Source organism: Heptranchias perlo, chromosome 20 (genome assembly GCF_035084215.1).
Source record: "Heptranchias perlo isolate sHepPer1 chromosome 20, sHepPer1.hap1, whole genome shotgun sequence".
NCBI classification, from domain to species: domain Eukaryota; kingdom Metazoa; phylum Chordata; class Chondrichthyes; order Hexanchiformes; family Hexanchidae; genus Heptranchias; species Heptranchias perlo.
The window spans coordinates 35006131-35031175 of NC_090344.1; the positions used below are offsets into that span (position 1 = coordinate 35006131).

General features: G+C 44.2%; 1 protein-coding gene across 1 annotated transcript in view; it reads left to right on the forward strand.

Annotated features, from left to right (window-relative positions):
• The window catches only part of LOC137335695 (docking protein 2-like), a 46101-nt gene extending 25691 nt beyond the window's left edge, over nt 1-20410 (forward strand). The window contains exons 4-5 of the mRNA XM_068000996.1: nt 12018-12190; nt 17389-20410. Coding sequence (XP_067857097.1) covers nt 12018-12190; nt 17389-18450 — 1235 coding nt within the window. The 3' untranslated portion in view covers nt 18451-20410. The remainder of the gene's footprint in view (nt 1-12017; nt 12191-17388) is intronic.
• The last annotated feature ends 4635 nt before the right edge of the window (nt 20411-25045 follow it).

Consider the following 25045-nt stretch of genomic DNA (forward strand, 5'->3'; position numbering starts at 1 on the left):
CTTCTGGGTCACCTTATCAACTTGAATGTCCCACAACCCGCCTCGCATGCTCAGGCCCTCACCGAGCCCTCGTGCAGGAGTTTAGCCCGCGTTATTTAGATAGAGAGGGATGTGATTCGGGGGGGGGGGAGGGGGGATATAGCCAATCAATATACTTCCTCACCTCGACTGTAACCGTCACACGTACTCATTTAACTCCCAATCGACAGATAATGCAAACTGCGACCAACAGCGCTCATCTCATGGAACACCTCTGGGCTCACGTTTAAGGAAAGAGCTTGCATATATACACTGCCTTTTACTGTCCTTCTCAAAAGCGTTCCCAAAAAAGCGCTTCACACACAATCCGAGGTACTGGCAGGTGAGAAAATGCAGCAGTCATTTGTAATGGGAACGTGACTGTTGCTACATAGGAACAGGAATAGGCCATTCGGCCCCTCGAGCCTGCTCTGCCATTCAATCAGCTCATAGCTGATCTGTACCTCAACTCCATTTACCTGCTTTGGTTTCTGAAAACGCATGCACCAAAATAAGCTTGCTGAGTTGGAAAGCATTTTCACGTTTCCGATTCTGCCCAGGATAAGGGAGTCGGTTTTAGCAGCCAATTTAGCAACCAGACCAGTTCATCACGGACCGGTGGGGGGGGGAAAGGAACCTGTCGCTCTGACCTGGTCTGGCCCACACGTGACTCCAGCCTGCGGTTGACTCTGAGACAGGGCTTGTATTTACATAGTGCCACTGATACTCCCAGTGCCAGTACTGAAGGAGTGCTGCACTGTCAGAGGTGCCAACTTTCGGATGAGACGTTAAACCAAGGTCCCTGTCTGCTCTCTCAGGTGAATGTAAATGATCCCATGGCACTATTCAAAGAAGAGCAGGAGAGTTCTCCCCGGTGTCCTGGCCAATATTAATCCCACAACCAATATCACTAAAAAAACAGATGGTCTGGTCATCATCTCATTGCTGCTGTTGGGAGCTTACTGTGCACAAATTACCTGCTAAACATGGGTATCTGGTGTCCAGAAACATCTTGGGGAAAAGACCCCCTCCTCAAGCCTTGGTGTGCAGATTCATTACTTTGGCCTTCCATCCGTGCAGAAGTGACCGCCACGTGAGGGGGCGATGGGGCGGGGTGACAGGGGGAGAGGTGGGGGAGCTGGGAGCATTCACTGGGGCCTGCCAGCTGCAGAGAATTCGAGTCAGCACTGCCGAGGTTAACCTGCAAACCAGGTTTGGAGATAAGCAAGTTTTTTTTTGCATAGAGGCAAGAGCCACTAACGTCATGGAAACGGCTTGGCGAGCTAGACTTTCTGTGTTTCCTGCTTCGTGGCTCACTGAGGTGCATGGTAGCTTTAACATTCTGAGCGGAGCAGGACTGCGCTGACCCCAAGGACTTGTCGGCCAGTGCATAGAAACCAACCACAAGTCACAGGATAAAAGTTTCATTTGGTTATAGAGTTAGCATCCTCTCTGTGGCTGGTATTATTTCTTGTTCTAAATGGATGTATTTTTGCTCTATTAGTATATCTGTAGTTTGGGGCTAGCATTCATAAAAGGCAAACAAGATAAAGATGGAAAATGCTGGCCATTTTTTTTTTAATAGTGGGTGCTCATCACTCGTTGCCCTGAGAAAGTGGTGACAGGACCGTGAGCAATTATTTTTGCAACTTCGGTTGGCATTATCATGTCAGCCTTGGCCCGGTAGGTAGCACTCTCACCTCTGAGTTGGAAGGTCACGGGTTCACTCCAGAGACTTGAGCACATAATCTAGGCTGACACTCCCGGTGCCAGGACTGAGAGAGTGTACTGTTGGAGGTGCCGTCTTTCAGATGAGATGTTAAACCAATGCCCCGTTTGCCCTCTCAGGTGGACATATAAGATCCCATGCCACTATCTGAAGAAGAGCAGGGGAGTTCTCCCCGGTGTCCTGGCCAATATTTATCACACAACTAACATCACTAAAACAGATTATCTGGTCATTATCACGTTGCTGTTTGTGGGAGCTTGCTGTGCGCAAATTGTCTGCCGCGTTTCCCTACATTACAACAGTGACTACACTTCAAAAGCACTTAATTGGCTGTAAAGTGCTTTGGAACATCCTAAGGTCGTGATATAAATGCAAGTTCTTTCTAGAAGTCAACCAGCTACTGTGGCTAGTATAGGCCAGCCCAGGCCAGACCATCTCTCAAGGCCAGTAGTGAACCAGTTGGGTTGCTTTGACAATCTGGTAGCTTTCATGCCCATTTCTTTAACTGGCAAAATTACCAGATTTATTACATTCAGTTTCCTACTTTGCCACAGTGGGACTTGAACTCATGACCTCTGGGTTGCCAGTCCAGCACCGTAGCCACTACAAGGCTGAACCCTGATGTACACTAGCGTACCTCACGGTGGTTTGGCTAGTCCGATGAAAGGATTGACTGTCAGTCTCGATGGAGGGTCTCCATCCAAAACTTTGACCAGGGTTTTGTCTCTCTCCGGTGCTGGCCGGCTCGCTGTGTACTATCAGCGAGCTCTCTCACATTCTCAGTTTGGCACACTAGGATTGCAAAAAATGGGCTGAAAGCAGTTTGGATTAATCTTTCTGAAAACTGCCTCAGCATCCCTCCAAATCAGATAAGACAGTTTAATTTTAGTCACTTCAAGGGATGTGTTTAATTTTAGTCAGTTCAAGGAAAGATGTTCCAGTTGTGTAGGAGTCACCAGTCAGACGTTGTTTACAGGAAATATTTGGTACAGATGCTGGGAGAGAGGCAGGCTGCTTTATATTCTAAAAGATGCAAATGCTGTCACTCAACCTGCAATAATTAACCTTCTGCAGCATGGAATGGCACGACCTGCATTTGTACAACGTGGCCACACTTAAATCAGCCAGAATGTGCCTTCCTGAATCATATATTTAGGTGTCAGCCATGGCTCAGTGGGTAGTAGTCTCGCCTCTGAGTCAGCAGGTTGTGGCGTCAAGTCTCACTTCAGAGACTTGAGCACAGAATCTAGGCCAACGCTCCCAGTGCAGTATTGAGGGAGTGCTGCATTTTCTTTCAGATGAGAGATTACACCGAGTCCCCCAACTGCCCTCTCGGGTGGACGTAAATGATCCCACAGCACAATTTCGAAGAAGAGCAGGGGAGTTCTTTCCGGTGACCTGGCCAATATTTATCCCTCAACCAACATCACTAAAACAGATGATATGGTCATTATTTCACTGCTGTTTGTGGGACCTTGCTGTGCGCAAATTGGCTGCCGTGTTTCCTACATTACAACAGTGACTACACTTCAAAAGCACTTCATTGGCTGTGAAGCATTTTGGGACGTCCTGAAAGGGATCATTTACGTCCACCTGAGAGGGCAGATGGGGCCTCGGTTTAACGTCTCATCGGAAATTCAGCACCTCTGACAGTGCAGCACTCCCTCAGCACTGCACTGGGAGTGTCAGCCTGGATTATGTGCTCAAGTCTCTGGAGTGGGACTTGAACTCAACCTTCTGACTCAGAGGCAAGAAGTGCTACCCACTGAGCCACGGCTGATGAGAAGCAAATGTCAGTCCATTCTGTACAAGCAGACAGTATCTTGTGTGAGGCAGGTATTGTTCTGCTCTTTGTTGTTTGTCCTTTGTATTTCGGGCACCGACACGCTGGTGTAATCGCAAACCTCAGACAAAAGTGCTTCTCTCTATTCTCTGCATTTGATGTGCTTGGCTTGAACCTTGAGAACACAGGAAGGATATTGTGTTCTTTTTTTTTCACAAAAGGAAGCACCCAAGATTGTATCGACAACACAATAAGACACTGCAACGCAGAGCTCACGGCAAGATAAGGCAGCTTGGAAAATTATTTGTTCTGGTCTGTGCGAAAGCAATTGCAACTTTTTAACCAGCACAAATCTCATGAGAAAAGTGGCATAGTTTTATTTATAATTAGGGAGAAAGCCTGACCAGCCTGGCTATGATACCCCACCGTGTAGGTGTTTTACAAACGAGGCCTAGGTCCGATAACTCCTCTCTGCGGATGAAATTCAGCAAAATGTCTGGCTGTGGTGAAAGTTACCCAAACGAAGCCCTGTCTGCCCTCTCAGATGGATGTAAAAGCTCCCATGGCACTATTGCGAAGAAAAGCAGGGGAGTTCTCCCTGGTGTCCTGGCCAATATTTGTTCCTCAACCAACATCACTAAAACGGTTTATCTGGTCATTATCACATTGCTGATTATGGGACCTTGCTATGTGCAAAATTAGCTGCCGCGTTTCCTACACCTCAAAAGTACTTAATTGGCTGTAAAACGCTTTGGGACATCCTGAGGTCGTGAAGGTGCTATATAAATGCAAGTCTTTCTTTTTTGGATTGTGAATAGGATATGGAGATACCACCACCTTCACCTTCTCCAGGGCAATTAGGGATGGGCAATAAATGCCGGCCTCACCAGCGACGCCCACATCCCATGAACGAATAAAAACAAAACATGGCTGCTCTGCAGTTTACATGGGAACAGAGCTGCCCCCACAGCAGTCTTCCTAACACTTCACCTGCCCCCATATGGAAGGCAGAGTGACAGCGAGGGAGGTCTGAACTGCACCTAGACATGGCACATGCTGGTCAAACGGCCAGCGGTGATGTAGGTCTCGTCTAGCGGTGGCATGCTTCACATTCAGTAGGGGGAGGATTCATCTTCCATTCCAATCCACACAAGTCATGCTGCAAGGTAAGGGTGTCCAAGCTCTCTGGCCCGATGCGTATCATGGAACCTGGAGGGGCCACTCAAGTTTCAATTAACCCCCCCCCATTAATGTGCCGATACCTCAAGTCACCGATAGCAACAGATCACGGGGTTCTGATTGAGGATTTATCCACCAATGAGGGAGCAGCGCTAAGAACAGCCCTTTCCAAAGCTCCAGGCCCCGCACGATTGAAACGGGTCCACCCAGCCAGTAAGAAACATAAGGGGTAGTAGAATAAGATAGCTGGTCTTCAAGGGCCAGGTTGCCAATGGCAACGCGGACCCTCGGGCACCAGTTTGGACACCCCAGCTTCAGTGGGACTGAAAGTTTAAATTGGGGCAGACAGAGCGATGAGAGGCCTGCTTGGCGGAGGCAGTAATAACACCTGCCAGTTCCTAGGTGCCTTCACTGACCCCAGGGGCAGTGTAGCGGTTACGGCATTGGCATAAAATGACCATGAAAGCTGCCAGATGGTTGTAAAATCCCAACTGGTTCACTACTATCCTTCGGGGTTGGGAAATTGCCGCCCCTACCCGGTCCGGGCCTACAAGTGACTCCAGTCCCACACTATGTGGTTGACTCTTAATGCTCCCTGAAATCGCTCAGTTGTAAAATCAATCACTTAGATTCATCACAGGGCAACAATGCTAAAGGGATAAGGGGGAAAAGCGGGAACAGGGTACTGAGTTAGACGATCAGCCACGATCATTTTGAATGGCGGAGCAGGCCCGAAGGGCCGATTGGCCTACTCTTGCTCCTGTTTTCTATGTTTCTATGCAATAAGGTTGGACAATAAACGCGGCCTTGCTAACATCACCCACATCCTGAGAGCAGATAAACCCCCCCCCACCCCATCACGTCCAAAGAGCTAGATTTTATCTTGTCATTCAACCTATAATTCTACGTAACCATGCTTATGAAATGGAACTGACAACAGTCACTGCAAGCGGGGCCGAATAATTCAGGCATCGCATCCCACAGAGAGCCATGTATCAGAAAGATCACTATAGCCTGTGACACCATGTTGTGAACATATGGAAAGAAAAGTGAAATAAAGATCTTCAGACCCAGCGATGCTCATCCTCCCAACTAGACAGTAAAACCTTGTGCCGCCTCAAAATTGCTAGGAAGATGGGGGGGGGCGGGGGCAGAGGCAAAAACTACTGCAGCTAATTGCCGTGAAAACTCTTTCCTGTCTCCGTGACTCATGTAACATATCACTAGGCAAATTTCTAATGAGTACTTGAGTGATTTACAATGAACAGTGAGCCAGTTATTTGAAATTTGAATATGCCGCTGATGTCAGAAGGATAAGAACTCAGACAACATCAGAAATTAACAGCCATGTAAAAGTGGGTCCCTGATTAAAACTCAGTCACAAAAATCTCCATGCTCGGTGGTGAAAGTCAATGGTGTGTAAAATCGGGCGGGGTGTAAAATCAGGCAGCTGATCCCATCGCATGAGTGTCCCAACGGGCGAGTTAGGTTAAAATTATCCCTGGAATGTCGGCTAAAAACAAAGGGTGATAAAACAACCAAATGTTTCCTTTGCGCTCATCAAGGTGAGGGATGTCAGTGCTGGATGGTGGGAGTCTTCCCATTTCAGACCCGGGGGGAGTGGGGAGCGGGGGGGGAATGGGGAAGGTGGCAGTGGGCCCCAAGAAGTGGAGGTGACACCCTGAGATGCCCCCATGGTGAGAGAGGGTGTCGAAGTGACCTCTTCTCCCCCCAGTTGGCGCCAGAGACTTACCGGCTGAAAATCCCATTCTTGACTGAGGCCTTCATTTCCTGTAATCTTCGGTGCCCTCTTGTCCCAATTTACGGACCCTCGCCGGATCTTCAGATGCCAAAGGAGTGCCGGGATTTTACCCTTTGCACTGGCGGCCTCCTTTTTGACAGCAGGAATATTGCCGGGGGTGGGGGTGGGGTGCGGCTGTGCCTATGTAATGGGACAGTGAGACAATGGGTCAGTGCTGGGGGCGGATATGGTGGGACGGGTGAAATTCCCGCCCATTGGCACTCCACTGCGAAGAGGAGAATTTACTCCCCGCTCCTTCCGGTGTCAGCATCAAGCACTGCCAGATCAGGTAGAGCACAGCGAGAATCCTTTTACTCTGCCCAACAACACGTTTCAGCCCCATTTCCCATATCAGTCATCCTGCGGTGAGGTTTGTAATTACTGCTAAAACTGAAACACAGTTTTGTGCTGTAGGCTTTCCCACGTAGGTTTGTGTCATCAGCAAACTCGGATACAATACACTCGGTCCCTTCATCTAAGTCATTAATATGTATTGTAAATAGCTGAGGCCCAAGCACTGATCCTTGCGGCACCCCACTAGTTACAGCCTGCCAACCCGAGAATGACCTGTTTATTCCTACTCTCTGTTTTCAGTCTGTCAACCAATCCTCAGTTCATCTAATATATTACCCCCAATCCTATGAGCCCCAATCTTGTATAACAACCTCTTGTGTGGCATCTTATCGAATGCCTTTTGAAAATCCAAATATACTACACCCATTGGTTCCTTTTATCTACCCTGCTAGTTACATCCTCAATAAACTCTAGATTTGTCAAACATGATTTCCCTTTCATAAAAGCATGTTGAATCTGCCTAATCGTATTATTATTTTCTAAGTGCCCTGTCACCATGTCCCTAATAATAGATTCCAGCATTTTCCCTACTACTGATATCAGGTTAATTGGCCTGTAGTTCCCTGTTTTCTCTCTTCCTCCTTTCTTGAATAGCGGAGTTACATTTGCCACCTTCCAATCCACTGGGACCGTTCTAGAATCTAGGGAATTCTGGAAGATCAAAACCAATGCATCCACTATCTCTGCAGCCACCTCTTTTAAAACTCTAGGATGTAGGCCATCAGGTCCAGGGGATTTGTTCACTTTTAGTCCCATTAATTTCTCCAGTACTTTTTCTTACTTTAAGTTCCTCCCTCTCATTAGACCCTTGGTTCCCCACTATTTCCAGTATGTTTTTTGTGTCTTCTACTGTGAAGACAGATACAAAATATTTGTTTAACATCTCTGCCATGTCCTTATTCCCCATTATAATTTCTCCTGCCTCTGTGGGACACATGTTTACTGTCGCCAATCTCTTCCTTTTTACATACTTGGAGAAGCTCTTACAATCTGTTTTTATATTTCTTGCTAGTTTACTCTCATATTCAATTTTCTCTCTCTTTATCAATTTCTTGGTTATCCTTTGCTGATTTCTAAAATCCTCCCAATCCTCAGGCTTACTACTCTTTTTGGCAACATTGTAAGTCTCTTGTTTTAATCTAATACTATCCTTAACTTCTCTAGTTAGCCACGGTTGGACCACTTTTCCCGTGGAGTTTTTATTCTTCAAGGGAATGTATATTCGTTGAGAATTATGAATTATTTCTTTAAATGTTTGCCATTGCTTATCTACTGTCATAGCTTTTAATCTAATTTCCCAATCTACCTTAGCCAACTCGTAATTGGCTTTGTTTAAATTTAAGACGTTAGTTTTGGACTTAAATACATCACTCTGAAAATCAATATGAAATTCCATCGTAATATGATCACTCTGCCCCAGAGGATCCTTTACCGTGAGATTACTAATTAACCCTGTCTCATTACACAACACTAGATCTAAAATAGCCTGTTCCCTAGTTGGTTCTTCGACATATTGTAGAAAACTGTCTTGGATGCATTCCGTGAACTTGTCCTCCAAACTTCTTTTGCCAATTTGGTTTGCCCAGTCTATATGAAGATTGAAGTCCCCCACGATTATTGCATTACCCTCATTACATGCTCCTCTAATTTCCTGATTTATACTGTGTCCAACACTATAACTACAGTTAGGGGCCTATAAACTACTCCCACCAGTGTTTTCTGCCCCTTGTTATTTCTTAGCTCCTTCCATACTGAGCTCAGATCCTTTCTCATTTCTCTCTTATTCTCATCCTTTATTATCAGGGCTACCCCTCCACCACAACCCCCACCCCCTTTTCCATTTTTCCTATCTTTTCTAAAAAGTCAAGTACCCTGGAATATTTAGTTCCCAACCTTGGTCACCCTGAAACCACAGCTCAGTAATGGCTACTGGATCAAACCCATTTATCTCTATTGCTGCCATTAATTCACCTATCTTGTTACGAATGCTTCGTGCATTCAGATATAGCACCTTTAATTTTAACCTTTTACTATTTTTCCCTGATGTGACCTTAGTCACTAATGCCCTATTATCTTTGTTAAACTCTCTGTCCCTTCCTGACACCCTCTGCTTTTTTTTTTAACCCAAATCGCTACTCTGGTCTACAGCCTTGACTTTTCTCTTTAGACTTATAAATGCTCACAGCTGAAATGAGTTGAGGTTGCAGCACATTACACCTGATGATTCTGAATGGAAAATAGAGAATTACAAGTAAACCACTGGGTCACAGTCAAGGCGTACGGTATTGTCACACCCAGAGAAAAATGTGTCTAATTTGTGCATTTAAAGAGTGCTGAAGTGGTTCGCACTATTTTTTTAATTTTCTCATCTGAGTGACTTGTACTATTGTTGCGTTTCATTGTTCAACAGTAGAACAGTAGGGCTCCTGTGAGCCACACACAAATAACATGCCAACAATCAGCAATGCAAGGCGAAGGATGAAATGTACCATAATACATAGTAGCGCAGAACACAAATACTACAGAACACAAATACTATGGAGTCACTGCCACCATACTTTAGTTTAGATTCAGCAATCCCGTAGCTCCCAGTAGGAGGTGTGATCATAGGGACCGTGAGCCGGAGACAGTGAGAGCTGAATTTTTGTTGACTCACACTCCCTTCTAGCCTGGCCACTTGCTGGGAGTGTGGGACCAGCGTTCTCACATGCGATTTTCATTGTCAGGGTTGTCCTCATTGTCCATTATTTGCTGCTGCCTCAACCACACCCCTCCTAGGCTTCTGCGCCCATCTGTGTCCTGTTGCTCTGGAGGAACTTACCATTAAACATGCACTTTGCTCAGTGGAACTTCAAACATGCTGTAAACACGCGTTGAAAAGTTATTACATGGGGCGTGAAAGTCCCCCTTTGGTCATTTCAGTTGGTCTTTAACTGGCGATATTTCATCTTAACTGATTTTATTTTAAGGGTTTTCCTCCTGGTGTAACGGCAAGAAAAAGATGCTACACGACAATAATTTTGCTATTAAAAGTTTTAAGTTATGAATGATCTCTTTATTAGTGGCTTCTAATGAAAGAAAGACATTAATTTGTATATCTCCTCGTACATCACTGAAAAACATATCATGTACAATGAATTTAAAAAGAAAGAACTTGCATTTCTATAGTGCCGCTCATGATCTCGGGATGTCCCAAAGCGCTTTACAGCTAATCATGTATTTTTGAAGTGTATTCACTGCAATAATGTAGGGAACACGGCAGTCAATTTGCGCACAGCAAGCTCCCACAAACAGCAATGAGATAAACGATCAGATTGTTTGTTTTAGATGTTGGTTGAGGGTTAAATATTGGCCAGGACACCAGGGAGAACTCACCTGCTCTTCTTCCAATAGTGCCGCGGGATGTTTTACGCCCACCTGAGAGGGCAGACGAGGTCATGTCTCATCCGAAAGACGGAACCTCCTACAGTGCAGCAGTCCTTCAGTACTGCACTGGAGTGCCAGCCCAGATTATGTGCTACAAGATCCCACAAATGAGCAGTGAGATGAATGGCCAATTAGTCTTTTTTCAGTGGTATTGGCTGAGGGAAAACTTATTGGCCAGGACACTGTCTTTGAATAGTGCCACTGGGGCTTCACCAGCAGAACAGGGAAACAGGGCTTTGGTTTAGCAGCTCATCCAAAAGACGGCAGGTCCAGCAATGCAGGACTCCCTCAGTACTGCAGTTACAAACATATTCTTCTGTAAGATGAAGTATACCACAGATAACTTTGCTGCAAATCAAATGCATAAAGTACAAAAGCAAGGAAGTTATGGTAAACCTTTATAAATCACTGGTTAAGCCTCAGCTACAGTACTGTGTCCAATTCAGGGCACCACACTTCAGGAATGATGTCAAGGCCTTGGAGAGGGTGCAGAGGAGATTTACTAGAATGGTACCAGGGGTGAGGGATTTCAGTTATGTAGAGGTAAAGCAAGCAATAATCAAGGCAAATAGTATGTTAGCCTTTGTTGCAAGGGGGTTGGAGTATAAGAGTGAGGAGGTCTTGCTGCAATTATATAGGCCTCTGGTGAGACCACACCTAGAGTATTGTGTACAGTTTTGGTATCCTTACCTACGGAAGGATATATTTGCCTTAGAGGGGTTGCAACAAAGGTTCACTAGATTGATTCCTGGGATGAGAGGGGTGTAATTTGAGGAGAGATTGAGTAGAATAGGCCTATATTCCCTGGAGTTAGAAGAAAGAGAGGTGATCCCATTGAAGTATATAAAATCTTTAGAGGGCTTGACAGGGTAGATGCTGAGAGCCTGTTTCTCTGGCTGGAGAGTCTAGAACTAGAGGTCATAGTCTCAAGATGGGGGGTTGGCCATTTAGATTTGAGGAAAAATGTCTTCAATCAGAGGGTCGCGAATCTTTGGAATTCCCTACCCCAGAGGGCTGTGGATGCTGAGTCTTTGAATATATTCAAGACTGAGATCGATGGATATTTGGATACTAAGAGAATTAAGGGATATGGAGATTGGGCGGGAAAGTTGAGGTCGAAGATCAGCCATGACTTTATTGAATGGCAGAGCAGGTTGGAGGGGCCATATGGCCTACTCCTGCTCCTATTTCTTATGTTTTTATGGAGAGACTAGATAAGTTGGGATTGTTCTCCTGAGAGCAGAGAAGGTTAGGGGGAGATTTAATAGAGATATTCAAAATTGAAGGGTTTTGATAGAATAGATAGGGAGAAACTGTTTCCATTACACCAGGGTCGGTAACCAGAGGATACAAATTTAAGATAATTGGCAAAAATTCCAAGAGGGAAATGAGGAGAAATTTTTTTATGCAGTGAGCTGTTATGATCTGGAATGCACTGCCTGAAAGGATGGAGGAAGCAGATTCAGTAGTAACTTTCAAAAGGAAATTGGATATATATTTGAAAAGGAGAAATTTTAAGGCTATGGGGAAAGAGCAGGGGGAGTGGGACTAATTGGATAGCTCTTTCAAAGAGCCGGCACAGACACAATGGGCCAAATGGCATCCTTCTTTGCTGTATGATTCTATGATCAGTCTTTCAACCTGGAGCATCAGCAGTGTGAACAAAATGTTGTCACATTTTCCTTCCAGATCTACATCTTTCATTATTTAATTTTTCGTTGTTTCAGTGAATGGATTCAGGGTCACAGTGAGGAAGACGGAAGCTGCAGAGAGATGTCGACTGCGAGGAATATTCCTTCTCAAAGCGGAGAAAGATGGCTTGGAGCTGAGGGAAAATATAAGTGGCGATGTCCACTACACCTGGCCATACAAGTTTTTGAGACGCTTTGGGCGAGACAAGGTAAACACTTGGATTTTTCATTTTCATTCAGTGCAGTCCAGTATTGGATCTAGTATTAATTATGCAGTATTGATAACGCAGTACCAGATCTTGTATTCATTATGCAGTATTGATAATGCAGTACCAGATCTTGTATTCATTATGCAGTATTGATAGCATAGTACCAGATCTGGTATTAAATATGCAGTATTGATAACACAGTACCAGATCTTGTATTCATAATGCAGTATTGATAACGCAGTACCAGATATTATATTCATTATGCAGTATTAACGCAGTACCAGATCTTGTATTCATTCTGCAGTATTGATAATACAGCATTAGATCTCGTATTCATTCTGCAGTATTGATAACACAGCACTAGATCTTGTATTCATTCTGCAGTATTGATAATACAGCATTAGATCTCGTATTCATTCTGCAGTATTGATAACACAGCACTAGATCTTGTATTCATTCTGCAGTATTGATAATACAGCATTAGATCTTGTATTCATCATGCAGTATTGATAACACAGCACTAGATCTTGTATTCATTCTGCAGTATTGATAATACAGCATTAGATCTCGTATTCATTCTGCAGTATTGATAACACAGCACTAGATCTTGTATTCATTCTGCAGTATTGATAATACAGCACTAGATCTTGTATTCATTCTGCAGTATTGATAATACAGCACTAGATCTTGTATTCATTCTGCAGTATTGATAATACAGCACTAGATCTTGTATTCATTCTGCAGTATTGATAACACAGCACTAGATCTTGTATTCATTCTGCGGTATTGATAATACAGCACTAGATCTTGTATTCATTCTGCAGTATTGATAATACAGCACTAGATCTTGTATTCATTCTGCAGTATTGATAATACAGCACTAGATCTTGTATTCATTCTGCAGTATTGATAATACAGTACTAGATCTTGTATTCATTCTACAGTATTGATAACACAGCATTAGATCTCGTATTCATTCTGCAGTATTGATAATACGGCACTAGATCTTGTATTCATTCTGCAGTATTGATAATACAGCACTAGATCTTGTATTCATTCTGCAGTATTGATAATACAGCACTAGATCTTGTATTCATTCTGCAGTATTGATAATACGGCACTAGATCTTGTATTCATTCTGCAGTATTGATAATACGGCACTAGATCTTGTATTCATTCTGCAGTATTGATAATACAGCACTAGATCTTGTATTCATTCTGCAATATTGATAATACAGCACTAGATCTTGTATTCATTCTGCAGTATTGATAATACAGCACTAGATCTTGTATTCATTGTGCAGTATTGATAATACGGCACTAGATCTTGTATTCATTCTGCAGTATTGATAACACAGCACTAGATCTTGTATTCATTCTGCAGTATTGATAATACAGCACTAGATCTTGTATTCATTCTGCAGTATTGATAACACAGCACTAGATCTTGTATTCATTCTGCAGTATTGATAACACAGCACTAGATCTTGTATTCATTCTGCAGTATTGATAATACAGCACTAGATCTTGTATTCATTCTGCAGTATTGATAATACAGCACTAGATCTTGTATTCATTCTGCAGTATTGATAACACAGTATCAGAGCTTAACCAGCTGATCCATCAGGGAACACAATTCTTCAGAATAACCGATTTCATGAGTTGAATTATGAGGTTGTAATTCAATTGAGGAGTTTTAATTATATTAGAAGCTGGAGGGTTTTATAAATGTCAGCTGAGCTCCAGATTGAATTACAGGTTTAAACTCACACCTAGGTGCTCTTCTGACATCATGTAAACAAAGTAATTATTCTAAAATATTCATGCATTTGCGAGACATTTCAATCATTGCAGTCTGGTGGGTGCAGCCTTGTGACACAAGATACTGTTCCTGCTTCTTATTGTGCTATTCAAAGGCAACACATGGTCAGATCCTGTTATTCCAGCAGCATTTCTAGTTCCTCCGTTGATTTAAATATCCTCACAGACAGTCACGCTGCCCAAGGCCATCATGTGTCCCCAAGCCCGGGCAACCTAGCCCTCAAAAGCCTGGACAACTCAGTTTCTATTTGCACTTGTATTTTTACTCGCTGGTTTTTCCTGTTCGAGTTCTATGGGCCTGGAGGTTTGGGAAGGGTGTTCATAGTGCTGTTGCTTTTAGCTGGAGCTCTTGAGGCACCTATGCATTTCATAAAGCTAAAGTTTGGAGATACCTTTTGTAAAGTATGGTTTTAAGGAAAGATGGGGTATCTTCAGCTCCTCCAGGCCCTTTGATGCAGCAGTGAAAATCTCCTTTCTTCAAAGAAATGTCATCTTCACGCTTTTTGCAAGTTCAACTAATGGCTACCATCTCTTGTCTGTGATGTCCGATCTTCATCTTCCAATATTTTAGTCCTCACTATCTTCTCTGCTCTCCAATGAAGATTCTCAATTTTCTCTGTTACTTAAGTCGCCCCCTAAAGCTGATTGCTTCTTTTGGGCCGAACACTTTATCACCCTCCCTCCCACCAACAACCCTCAACTCTCTATAAAGCCCCATTATGTCCAAAACTTGTAAAATTGCTTCCATACCTGAGGTGGCTCTTCTAGCACCTCTGTCACACACCCCTCTCTCCCCTCTCTAACCCCTCCCTCTCCATTGCAACCTTCCTGGTCCCTCTGTATTTCAATATTACTATAACTGGTGTTTTTTAAATTTTTCTTTTCTCATTCCAACTATCCTCTAAATATCCCACCCAAGACAGTTCCGGCTTCTTACATTGTCTTTAACTCATTCTTACCCAGGACTTCAAAACTGTGGACCTCCTCCCCTCACTCAGTCTTCCTTCCAACTATAATTGCCAAGCTTTTAAAACCCAAGCCTGGAGTCAGCTGATCACTGCTTGCTGGTTTATCTCACCTCTCTTTTATTCTTTGCAATCTTGGTGCTGCACTGTACTGTGGACTTTAGCTCTTCACCCTGGGTTTCTCAATGCAAAAAAAAATCCAGGACTTGCAACCTGATTGTGGTGCATCTTATGCTGGTGTGTCAAAGAAGCTTTTTGCAGCCAATAAGTGTCAATTTAGCCATTATTGGGCTGGCAGCGGGAAAGACCAGTCAACCTCAAGTTAATGGGTGGGAATGAAGGTCTGCAGGGTGCCTCAACATTAATGGTTTATGATTGTATCAACACCCATAAGTTTAGAGTTTAAAAAAAGGAAAGACTTGCATTTATACATCGCCTTTCAGGACGTCCCAGAGCGTTTTACAGCCAATTAAGTACTTTTTTGCAGTGCAGTCACTGTTGAAATGTAGGAAAATCGGCAGCCAATTTGTGCACAGCAAGCTCCCGCAAACAGCAACGTGATAAATGACCAGATAATCTGTTGTTGGGTGTTGGGTTGAGGAATAAATATTGGCCAGGACACCAGGGAGAACTTCCCTGGTCGTCTTCAAAATAGTGCCGTGGGATCTTTTACGTCCACCTGAGAGGGCAGACGGGGCCTCGGTTTAACGTCTCATGTGAAAGACGGCTCCTCCGACATTGGAGCGCTCCCTCAGTACTGGCACTGGGTGTGTCAGCCTGGATTATGTGCTCAAGTCTCTGGAGTGGGACTTGAATCCACGACCTTCTGACGCGGAGGTCAGAGTTCTACCACCGAGCCACAGCTGACACCATTGCATCTATGTAACATTGCACACCGTTACTCTATATTTTAGGCTGGCATGGATATCTTCATATTTCTCATGCCGAATGAAGCTATATATAAAGGGGGTTGCACTTTGTCAAAAGAGTTAAACCATCAACTGCTATGATTACAAGCTGTCCTTTATTGCCTCAAAGCTTTTTGTTTTCCAATTCCAGATTTTTCAGCAGTTGTTACTTTTTTTCCAATTGAATCACTCAGCCAAATTGACAGGCTTTCCTGTGGATAAAGTGGCCACGTCTCTGTGACTACTCCCCTCCCTACCTCTATAACCTCTGCCATCCCTACAACGCTCCCCGATTTTCATCGTTCCACCATTGGCGGCTAAGCTCTGGAATTCCCTCCCTAAATCTCCGCCTCTCTCTTTTCCTTTAAGACGCTCTGTAAAACCTACCTCTCACCCATCCTAATATGTTCTTATGTGGCTCGGTGGATATTCGCTCCCGTGAAGCGCCTTGGGATGTTTTACAACGTTAAAGGTGCTATATAAATGCATGTTGTTGTTGTTGTTGTTGTTGTTGTTGTTGTTGGAAAACGTTATTTTTCATATAAATTATTGCACGAGGCAAGAAAATCAATTGCATCAAAACACGCCATCAAGCCTTCATTGGGACTTGATGACACTGGAAGAGAGATTGTGTTCTGTGCCTTTCCCCTTTTCAAACTCCCCCTAAAAATACTTTGCTGATTATTTCCCCTCATTAACTGTGCCCACTTGAACTCGGCGGGTTTTATCAGAATGGTTTAAATGCTTGCTAAGGCATGCGAGTGCGCTGGTCATGGTACTGGACTAGCAACCCATAGGTTGTGAGTTCGAATTCCACCGTGGCAAGTTCTGAAATAGAAATCAATACATCTGACAGTGTGCGGGCTAGCATCAGAAAAAATGACCATGGAACTTGTCGGATTGTCATAAAAACCCAACTGGTTCACTAATCTCCTTCAGGGAAGGAAACCTGCTATCCTTAAGTGGTCTGAGGGCCTACATGTGACTCCAGTCCATACTCCATGGTTGACTCTTAACGCCCTCTGAAGTGGCCAATCAGTTGCCAAAACAATTGCTTCAAGGAAAAGGCCCACCAATACCTTCTAAGGGCAACAAGGGATGGGCAATAAATGCGGTATCACCAACATCACCTGTATCCCACAAACAAATAATTTTAAAAAAAGGTATTTGGATTGAAGTAGCTTCCTTCGCAGCGATACCTATGCATTAAAAAGAGGTAAAAAGGAACCTGCTAACAAAGGGTCTACACTTGAAATGTTAACCCATCTCTTCTCTAAACAGATACTGACTGAACTGCTGTGTATTTCCAAGGTTTTATTGAAAAAAGGTGTCGTTGACTGAAAAATGTATGGGTTTTTTAGGAAGACATTTCAATGAAACATTTATGAAAATCGAAATCAAATCAGAAATGTCCTGGTAAAATGGTCATTGGTGCCTGCTTGAACTGGGAGTCCTCCATGATGGTCCAGCATTGTAAAATGTTGTCTGTCTGTTATGTTTCTAGGTGACATTTTCCTTTGAGGCCGGGAGGAGATGTGCATCTGGAGAAGGCAACTTTGAGTTTGACACCAGGCAAGGGAATGAGATTTTCCAAATCATTGAGTCTGCTATCAAAACGCAGAAGCAAAGCAACGAGGAGGACAAGCAGTGGCCTAGTGGTTTGGAAAATGAAACTCTTCTAAGTTCGAGGCCTCTACCAATCCCTGGTCATGAGGCAGAAGAGGAGGCGGTGCCAAGTGACCTCGAGGAAGGGCAACAGTCAACCAAGGTCAAAGGTGAAATGTCAAATGCCACTCTCCCTTCCCTGAGGTGTTTGTCACTGGAGTCAGCCTGCGATGCCAAGTTGGCCTCTACTATGCCCTGGAAGCTGCCAGTCAAGAGCCATCACAGCTACCCACAGAGTGCAGGGGCCAAAGGAAACCTTCCTCAACTCCCGGATGTCCAGTCAACTTATGCTGAGGTAAAGGATGTAATTGTGAAACAAAGTTCTCGTGGCAATACAAAAGCAATGACCAAAACTCAAGCTGGGAAGAAATCACAGGAGAACCAGTGTGCGCCAGAGTCTGACTATGCGGTCCCTTTTGACGCTATAGCAAAAACATTATGCCTTCCTTCTTTAGGCCTACTCCCCCTCAAACAACAAGACAATGACATTCCAGAAATGACATTTTCTACATTTTTACCTATGAATCATGAAGAAGCTGGAGACCCTCTTTATGACACCATAGATGAATCCACCTTTCGGCGAAAGGCAGCTTTGTCCAGCTGCCTCCCAAAAGACCACATCTATGATGAACCAGAAGGAGTGGCTACTCCTTCAGTCTATGACAACCCGGAGGAGGTCAAAGGTCACGCATGGAAGCTTCAGGGCTTGGATTGTGACCCGCGAGGGCATGAATACCCATACAACCCAAACATGGATGACTACGCGGTGCCTAAGGCAGCAAAGCGGGGCGTCAGTAAAAAGAAATCCAGAGAGAAGTTGCACCAAAAAGACAGCGTCCCCACAGAAAGTGAATATGATAACGTACTGTTAAAAATCTTGGAGAAGAAGGGAGCCAAATAAGTCGAGCAAGGCCAACCTTTAGGGGCGAACGAATCTTAAATCATAGGTGAACTGAGGAGACTCGGTGTGGTAGGACATTCTTGGACATTCGCCCCTGCAATTTGCCCATGCAGGCCCTGACTGAATCACGAGGGGGAAATGAAAGTGGGAGGGGGAAACTTGGCCTGCGGGCCACTCCTTCTGGGACAACTCGAAGAGGGACAGTCGCCCTGCAACATTCATCGAAGCCTGCGAGTGGGTTGCCGGTGTGTCCTCTGGCTAAGGAATAGTACAGTGGGGTAGGGAGGGGGAAAGAGAAGCAGGAAAAGTCTCTTGCCTCTGACAGCTCTAAGTGAACTGATGATCATGGCGACAATATTCCTTTCCAACCAGCTGTCTCAAATGCTTCAACTAATTATGTTTTATAGTCTTTAATTCCCAATAAAATTGTATTCCTATTTTGACATTTTTTTCTCTCTTGGAAAAATGCAATGAATCTGGTGAGGTCTCATTTTTAGGCAGGGCAAGTGCTCAGCTCCATTCTGAAACATGCATTTTGACTGTCTCTGGGACTTTTTTTGTATGTCAAATGGCAGTAGTTGGGTGAAAAGTTGCACTACAGGCGAAGAGTGTAGGATTTGTCCCGGGAATAGTCAGGTGTAGCTCTACTCCCTATAATGCTCTTAATTCTTTGCTCGGACAGATTTTTGGCCAACTTCAAAAGAAAGAAAGACTTCATGACCTCAGGACACCCCAAAATGCTTCACAGCCGATGAATTACTTTTGTGATGCAGCCAACTTGCCCACAGCAAGGTCCCACACACAGCAATGTGATAACGGCCAGATAATCTGTTCCAGTGATGTTGGTCGAGGGATAAATATTGGCCAGAACTCCCATGCGCTTCTTCGAATAGTGCATTGGGATCTTTTACGTCAACCTGAGAGGGCAGACGGGGCCTCGGTTCAACCTCTCATCCGAAAGACGGGCAAATATCTTGCAGCTGATGAGCTTATTCTTAAATTTCTTCCAACACGTCTGTTTTTTTTAAAGAAATGAACGCCTGCGCTTGGAATGTAGAGAAAAGCTCCATGCCGACCAGAAATACAAAAGGGAGAAAGAAAGCCAGTCATTGCTCACTGTTTTTTTCTGACCTTGAGACAACCCAGCCTTTTCCCAAAGGGGAGCCCAGCTAACAGCAATTAGCAGCTGACTGATTTCAGGATGAGTCTATTTTAGATCACTTGCCCACAGAAGGTCCCTGAGCAGTGCCCTTTAGGGGGTGGGCCTGGTTAATAGCTAAACATCATAACGGTGCTCCAGACCCCACACTACTCGTGAGCAATGCCATAGGTGATCAGCTCGTGTATAAATTCATTGGAGCAGTACACCAGATAATGCACAACATATTATTCCACTGCAAAAGTGCAATTGTGTCCTTTTTAAGTGCAATAACCTGGCACATCTTGAGGTCAATCACAGGCTAATTATTCCTAGGCACATGCTGAGGTCAATTAGAAGGGTATTAGCTCCCTGTAGATTGGCGGTTGTTATTAAATTCTCCCCCAGTTAAAAAAATCAGCACAAAAAGGACTGGCTTTCTTTCTTCTTTTTAAAAACAGCTTATTAACATCAAAGTGCGATGTCTGAAAAGCAATGTCTGAAGTACGATGTTTAATGTGACGAGTATATAGATATATATATATAATGCATGTGTCAAGCTTGGGATTCTGAATTGGTCTAAACGAAAGTCTCCTTTCCTAAAATATAGTCATGGTTATTGAAACCTAAGGCCTTCTTACAACCCACCACAAGCCCACCGACTGACCAAATGCCCGTTGCATCTGTACGTTTACTGACACCTGATGTGTAGAGCAACGGGTAGAAATATCACTGCTTTTCCAATCTCCATCTCTTGTTCACTTGTGTCTGTCGTTGAGTTACATCTTTATAACTTAATAAAGTTAGTGAAATTTAAATAAACGAGTGAATTGGAGGAAATTATCTTTTAGCTATGCTTGTTGTGTGCTTGATGTTTGTATATGTGTGTTTGTGAAGAATGTGTGTGCATATATGTATGTCTGTGTATTTGGTTGAAGTAGGTATGTATGTTTGACATGTTCGTGTGTGTGTTTGAAGTTTGTGTCATTTTGAAGTATTATGTATGTGTTTGTGGTATGTGTGTGTTTGACATGAAAATGTGCATTTAATGTTTAACGTGTGTATTTGAGTGTGCATGTGTTTGACATGTGTACGTGTGTGTTTGAAGAGATTGTGCATGTTATCATATGCAAGCATAACATGACTGTGTGTTTGAAGTGTGTGTTTAACAGGAATGTGTTTGTGCTTGATATGTGTATGTTTAAAATGTACATGTGCTTGAAGAGATTGTGTACGTGTGCTTAATGTGAATGTGTGTGTTTAGAGTGTGTTTTTGAAGTGTTTGTGTGTGTTCAAATTTATCTCATAGTGACTGAACAATATCTTCCTTTCGCTCCCCCACCTCTGTGTAACAAGCCAAACAGGGGGTGACAACGAAAGCTAAACAGAAAGACAGGGAGTGGAATCAGGACTTAGAATCTTTGAAACTGGATTCTGCTATGGAGCCCATCAGTTGTCAGAATTTGAAATTCCTACTCCTCTCTTGGAGCTATTTTAATGGGCCTCAAAGCTTCAGGAAAATGTTTCAAATGGAGATAAGCAGATAAGCTGTCAAAACTGGGCAGACAGATCACAACAATAAATGAGTGGCCAAGTTTTGATTGACTAAGTGATATATTTTCCTTACATCTCACCACTATGGTGCGCAAGTTATTGGATTTTCGCGATGCTCATAATTTCCATTTGCAGTGTGTTCCTCCTCAGTGTATGGATTTATCGGACTGATCATCTACTTCAGAACCGCCTGCAATGCTTTGTGGACGTGAAGTGCAGGATAGCTTATTGTAGAAGAAATAACTGCTGCTCGTTGAGTTATCCCAGGCTCCGTTACAAGAGGCAGGGGTACTCTGTGGCAGTCCACCAGCACGAGAGTTGTCAACACTGGTTGGACGTATTCCAGGAGGTTCCATCACATGACTGCCCATCTCCAACCCCCCCCACCACCCCCGACGCTCCCGCCGTTGGTCGCCTGACATGTCCATCCTCATGGCGTCCCGTCTTCCCACATCAATTGGAAAACAAATAAACTTTTTGCTATCCAATCGGATGAATCTTAACCGTCAATCAAATAGCCTTTATTCCCATTTCCAATATTTTTTTTTACAAATGATAAACAAACGTGTTCAAAGAAAGTTAAAAAAATACACCGCATTTATTTTAGTGCCCCAACGATTTTCCTCCTGGGTTACTCGCAGCAGATCAATCTTTAATTCCTGGAGACTCCTGGATGGTTGGCAACTCCAGCCAGCACACAGAGGCTGCAGGAGAAACCTTAAACTGTGTGCTCTCCACCCATGGATCAAGTGCAATTTGCCGAGGTGGTATCATTTCTGGAGTAGGGTTGAGTGTTTTGTCAAGAGTTGGGATGTCATTCAGGAGATGTTTGCTGCGCAGAAGGCAGGTGCTGGGATCTGTGTTTCGCCTTCGGGGGCGGGGTGACCCCTGACCTCATCTGCCAGTCGAATCTCCCTAGGATCTGAATATGTTGCTGCTTAATACTTCTGTTGACTTCATGCTGTTCCTTTCCCTTTCGTGGTAATCCTCACTGGTGCGGGTATATTTCTACCTGTTTGTCTGAGTCAGAAGGTCCTGGGTTCAAGACCCACTCCAGAGATTTGAGCCCAAAATCCAGGCTGAAACTTCCACTGCAGTACTGAGGGAGTGCTGCATTGTCAGAGGTGCCGTCTTTCACATGGGATGTTAAACCGAGGTCCCGTCTGCCCTCTCAGATGGGTGTAAAAAATCCCATGGCACTATTTGAAGAAGAGCAGGGGAGTTCTCCCCGGTGTCCTGGCCAATATTCTTCCGTCAAACAACACCACCAAAAAACATTGATTATGTGGTCATTCATCTCATTTGCTGTTTGTGGGATCTTGCTGTGCACAAACATTTTCCTGAAGCTTTTCGGCCCATTAAATTAACTCCCCAAATGTGTTTCCTACATTACAGAAGTGACCGCATTTCAAAAGCACTTCATTGTCTGTGGAGCAATTTGGGACGTCCTGAGGGTGCAATGAGGAGCTATATAAATGCAAGTTCTTTCTTTTTATCTATTTATATGAAGTCAAAAGAAATTCTTTTACCAAATTCATTGTAAACCTGACAGTTTAGAAATAAGAATCTGGCTGCCGCCATTACAACAGTGACTAGACTTCAAAAGTACTAAATTGGCTGTAAAACGCTTTGGGATGTCCTGAGGTTGTGAAAGGTGCGATTATAAATCTTTCCTTCTTTCTTTCTTCAACTTTTCAAAGATGTAGATGGTCCTTGTCTCCTACAACGGTTTGAGAACGAGGTTACATAGGAACATGGGAAGGAACCTAGAAGCAGGAGGAGACCATTCAACTCCTTGAGCACGTTCCACCGTTCAATTAGATCATGGCTGATCCGAATCTCGACTCCATTTACCTGCTGCCTTTGCCCTGTCCCCCTTAATACTTTTACCGAACAAAAATCTATCAATCTCAGTTTTGAAATTTCAATCAACAGCTTTTTGGAGGGAGAGAGTTCCAGATTTCCACTCCCCTTTGTGTGAAGAAGTGCTTCTTGACATCACCCCTGAACGGCTTGTCTCCAATTTGAAGGTTATGCCCCCTCGTTCTGGACTCTCCCACAAACTTTAGACCCACCTGCCTCCATCAGTGCTGACCCTGGCACAGATTTTCATTTAAATTTTTCTGGCGCTTTCCTGGCAGTGCCCACTGTGGGGGAGGGGGGGGGCGGGGAGGGTAATTACTAAATTACCTGTTGCAGTGTAGTGTGACCTGGTATCCTGTGGGCCTGTCAATCAATCGCTCTGCAAGGCAAGGTGGCCCTTCAACTTTCAAAATCCTCCCCACCCACTGCAGCCTTGGCAAAGCTGGCCGCTAGGAATGTAACGCCATTCCTGACACCCAGTGTTGCTAAGGCATCAAATGATGGTGTGGTTTGGATCAGTTATTCCCAGCAGTAACCTATAATTTCCACTTCTGCCATCACCTCTGGCGATGGTAGTGAATTTACTCTGTGATCCCATGTACTAAAAACAGAAATTGACTTATTCACTCACTTATAAACAAGTGGGCTTAATTATAATAGAAAGAACTTCCATTTATATAGTGCCTTCCACAACCTCGGGACGTCCCAAAAGCTCTTCACAGCCCTGCAAATTTTTCCTTTTCAGGTATTTATCCGATTTCCTTTTGAAAGTCACTATTGAATCTGCTTCCACCGCCCTTTCAGGCAGCGCGTTCCAGATCATTACAACTCACTGCGTAAAAAATTTCTCCTCATCTCCCCCCTGGTTCTTTTGCCAATTATTTTAAATTAGTGACCTCTGTTCACCGAACCTCCTGCCAGTGGAAATAGTTTCTCCCCATTTACTCTATCAAAATCTCTCATAATTTTGAACACCTCTGTTAATTCTTCCCTTAACCTTCTCTGCTCTAAGGAGAACAATCCCAGCTTCTCCAGCCTCTCCACATAACTGAACTCCCTCATTCCTGGTACCATTCTAGTAAATCTCCTCTGCACCCTCTCCAAGGCCTTGACATCCTTCCTAAAATGTGATGCCCAGAATTGGACTCAATACTCCAGCTGAGGCCTAACCACTGATTTATAAAGATTAAGCATAACTTCGTGATGGAATGTGATGCCCAAAATATCGGTTAAAAAAAACCCATAGAATCCCACGCAGCATAATTGAAACTTTACTTCTGGAGCAAAGATTTTCCGACACCCCTCACCACTGACGGGGTCTCCCATGGATTGGGAGAAAATCGCGGGGGGCTCTGCCCACGGTTTGGTGTCCGTCGAAATCAACGCACCCACGGTTTTCCCATCAGCCACCCACTGCTTGCTGGACCCCACTGGGGTGGGGGGGAATAGCACTGAGGTTCAGATAGTTTGGCCCATCTAGCCAATCGTAAAACAGCAGCTCTGAGTGTGGGATACATGTGCCAGTGATTACTGGTTTCCAAGTTGTCTTTAAATTCATTCTTGGGATATGGGCGTCACTGGCAAGACTGGCATTTATTGCCCATCCCTAGTTGCCCCTTTGAGAAGGTGGTGGTGGGCCTTCTTCTTGAACCGCTGCAGTCCGTGTGGTGAAGGTTCTCCCACAGTGCTGTCAGGTAGGGGGGAGTTCCAGTGACGATGAAGGAACGGTCAGGAGATGTCCAAGTCGGGATGGTGTGTGACTTGAAGGGGAACGTGCAGGTGGTGGTGTTCCCATGCACTTGGTGCCCTTGTCTTCCTAGATGGTGCAGGTCACAAGTTTAGGAGGTGCTGTCGAAGAAGCCTTGGCGAGTTGCTGCAATGCACCCTGTAGATAGTACACACTGCAGCCACGGTGCGTCGGTGGTGGAGGGTGTGGCTGCTTGAGGTGGTGGATGGGGTAATTCTAATGATAGAGAACTAACTCAGCAGGGTCCTGGCACTGTTAGAATGCACAGCTTGAAAGTCATCAGCGGAACACTA